The 1694-nt window shown below is 42.9% G+C and overlaps 1 protein-coding gene across 1 annotated transcript in view; it reads right to left on the reverse strand.

The window, feature by feature from the left end:
* The window catches only part of AADAT (aminoadipate aminotransferase), a gene marked incomplete in the record, with an annotated part of 25791 nt that extends 24437 nt beyond the window's left edge, over window positions 1–1354 (reverse strand). Inside the window, 1 exon segment of the mRNA XM_072406051.1 lies at window positions 1256–1354. Within this exon segment, the coding sequence (XP_072262152.1) occupies window positions 1256–1292 (37 nt within the window).
* Window positions 1355–1694: the final 340 nt, after the last annotated feature.

Below are 1694 nucleotides of genomic sequence, written 5' to 3' on the forward strand. Positions count from 1 at the left end.
AGGGTAAATATCACGCGTTAGTGGAAGGATAGGGCACAGGGAGGGTAAATATCACGCGTTAGTGGAAGGATAGGGCACAGGGAGGGTAAAAATCATAAATTAGAGGAAGGATAGGGCACAGGGAGGGTAAAGATCATACGTTAGAGGTAGGATAGGGCACAGGGAGGGTAAAGATCATACGTTAGAGGTAGGATAAGGCACAGGGGGGGGGGTAAATATCACGTGTTACAGAAAGGATAGAGCACAGGGAGGGTAAATATCATAAATTAGAGGAAGGATAGGGCACAGGGAGGGTAAATATCATGTGTTAGAATAATAATAGGGCACAGAGAGGGTAAAGATCATATGCTAGAGGAAGGATAGGGCACAGGAAGGGTAAAGAACATATGCTATAAAAAGGATAGGGCACAGGGAGGGTAAATACTGTGCGTTAGAGGAAAGATAGGGCACGGGCAGGGTAAATATCACGCGATAGTGGAAGGATAGGGCACAGAGAGGGTAAATATCATTCATTAGAGGAAGGATAGGGCACAGGGAGGGTATATATTGTGCGTTAGGGGAAAGATAGGGCACGGGGAGGGTAAATATCACGCGTTAGTGGAAGGATAGGGCACAGGGAGGGTAAATATCATAAATTAGAGGAAGGATAGGGCACAGGGAGAATAAATATCATGTGTTAGAGGAAGGATAGGGGACAGGGAGGGTAAATATCATGTGTTAGAGGAAGGATAGGGCACAGGTAGGGTAAATATCATGTAATACCATGCAATAGACTCAACTGATGAATGATTACACATTACATAAGCAATCAGGTTCATTTCCATAATGCCAACCACTTGCACCATATGTACTGCCCCCAGCCCTGCACTAACATTTACATGTCTCCTCCAAATATAGCACGAATTCATGTTATTGTAATGTGACCACCACATAAATACGGTATCTATCCTAAGGAATAACACAAACAATGTCTACCTTCTTGCCTTGCTGTCCTATGAAAAAACTACAACCAGGCACCCTCAATCTACCGCAGAGCCAGCTGCATCGATGCCGTGTCACCTTGCAGCTCGTATTCCTGTCCAGTAGACTTGAATGAATAAGCTATTATGCTGCCATCTTGTGCTCATTCTTATAAATGCAATTGTAGAACAAGAATAACGGCACTAATATGCGAAAATTGTGGTATTCCCAGATTTATTTTATCTCAGGCGCTACAAATTCTACAACTACACAATAAAGAAAGAAAAAAGCATACCTACGGCATGGCAGGTTTGTCCAGGGATGTCTGACATGGCTGGTGTTTACTTTTACTACGTTTCTCAGAATCAAATGAACTAATAAAGTCACCCGGTCTTATGTAATGTGGCTTGTACCTATGTGTAGGTATTAGGTTACCTATAAATATGAACCTTGGGTGAATAGTCCATGGGTCAATCTGCGATCATAATGTTATTTTCTGGTATGCATCGCCATCTACTGGTAGAAAGGGTTCGGTGCAGGCGTTGTGATCAGCACCCATGCCAGTGATCAGCAACTTCCAGCAGTGTGGTTGGCAGCTGGTGGTGCTGAGATTTCTGGAGCTCTTACTGAATAAAGTACAGGAGACACATGATTGGTGGTTTTAATTAATTCTTGAACAGCTGCAAAAAATACAGAATAAAGGATAATGGTACAAAGTCCCTAAAGTGAAAACA

The sequence above is a fragment of the Pyxicephalus adspersus genome, chromosome 3, assembly GCF_032062135.1.
Source record: "Pyxicephalus adspersus chromosome 3, UCB_Pads_2.0, whole genome shotgun sequence".
Lineage (NCBI taxonomy): Eukaryota > Metazoa > Chordata > Amphibia > Anura > Pyxicephalidae > Pyxicephalus > Pyxicephalus adspersus.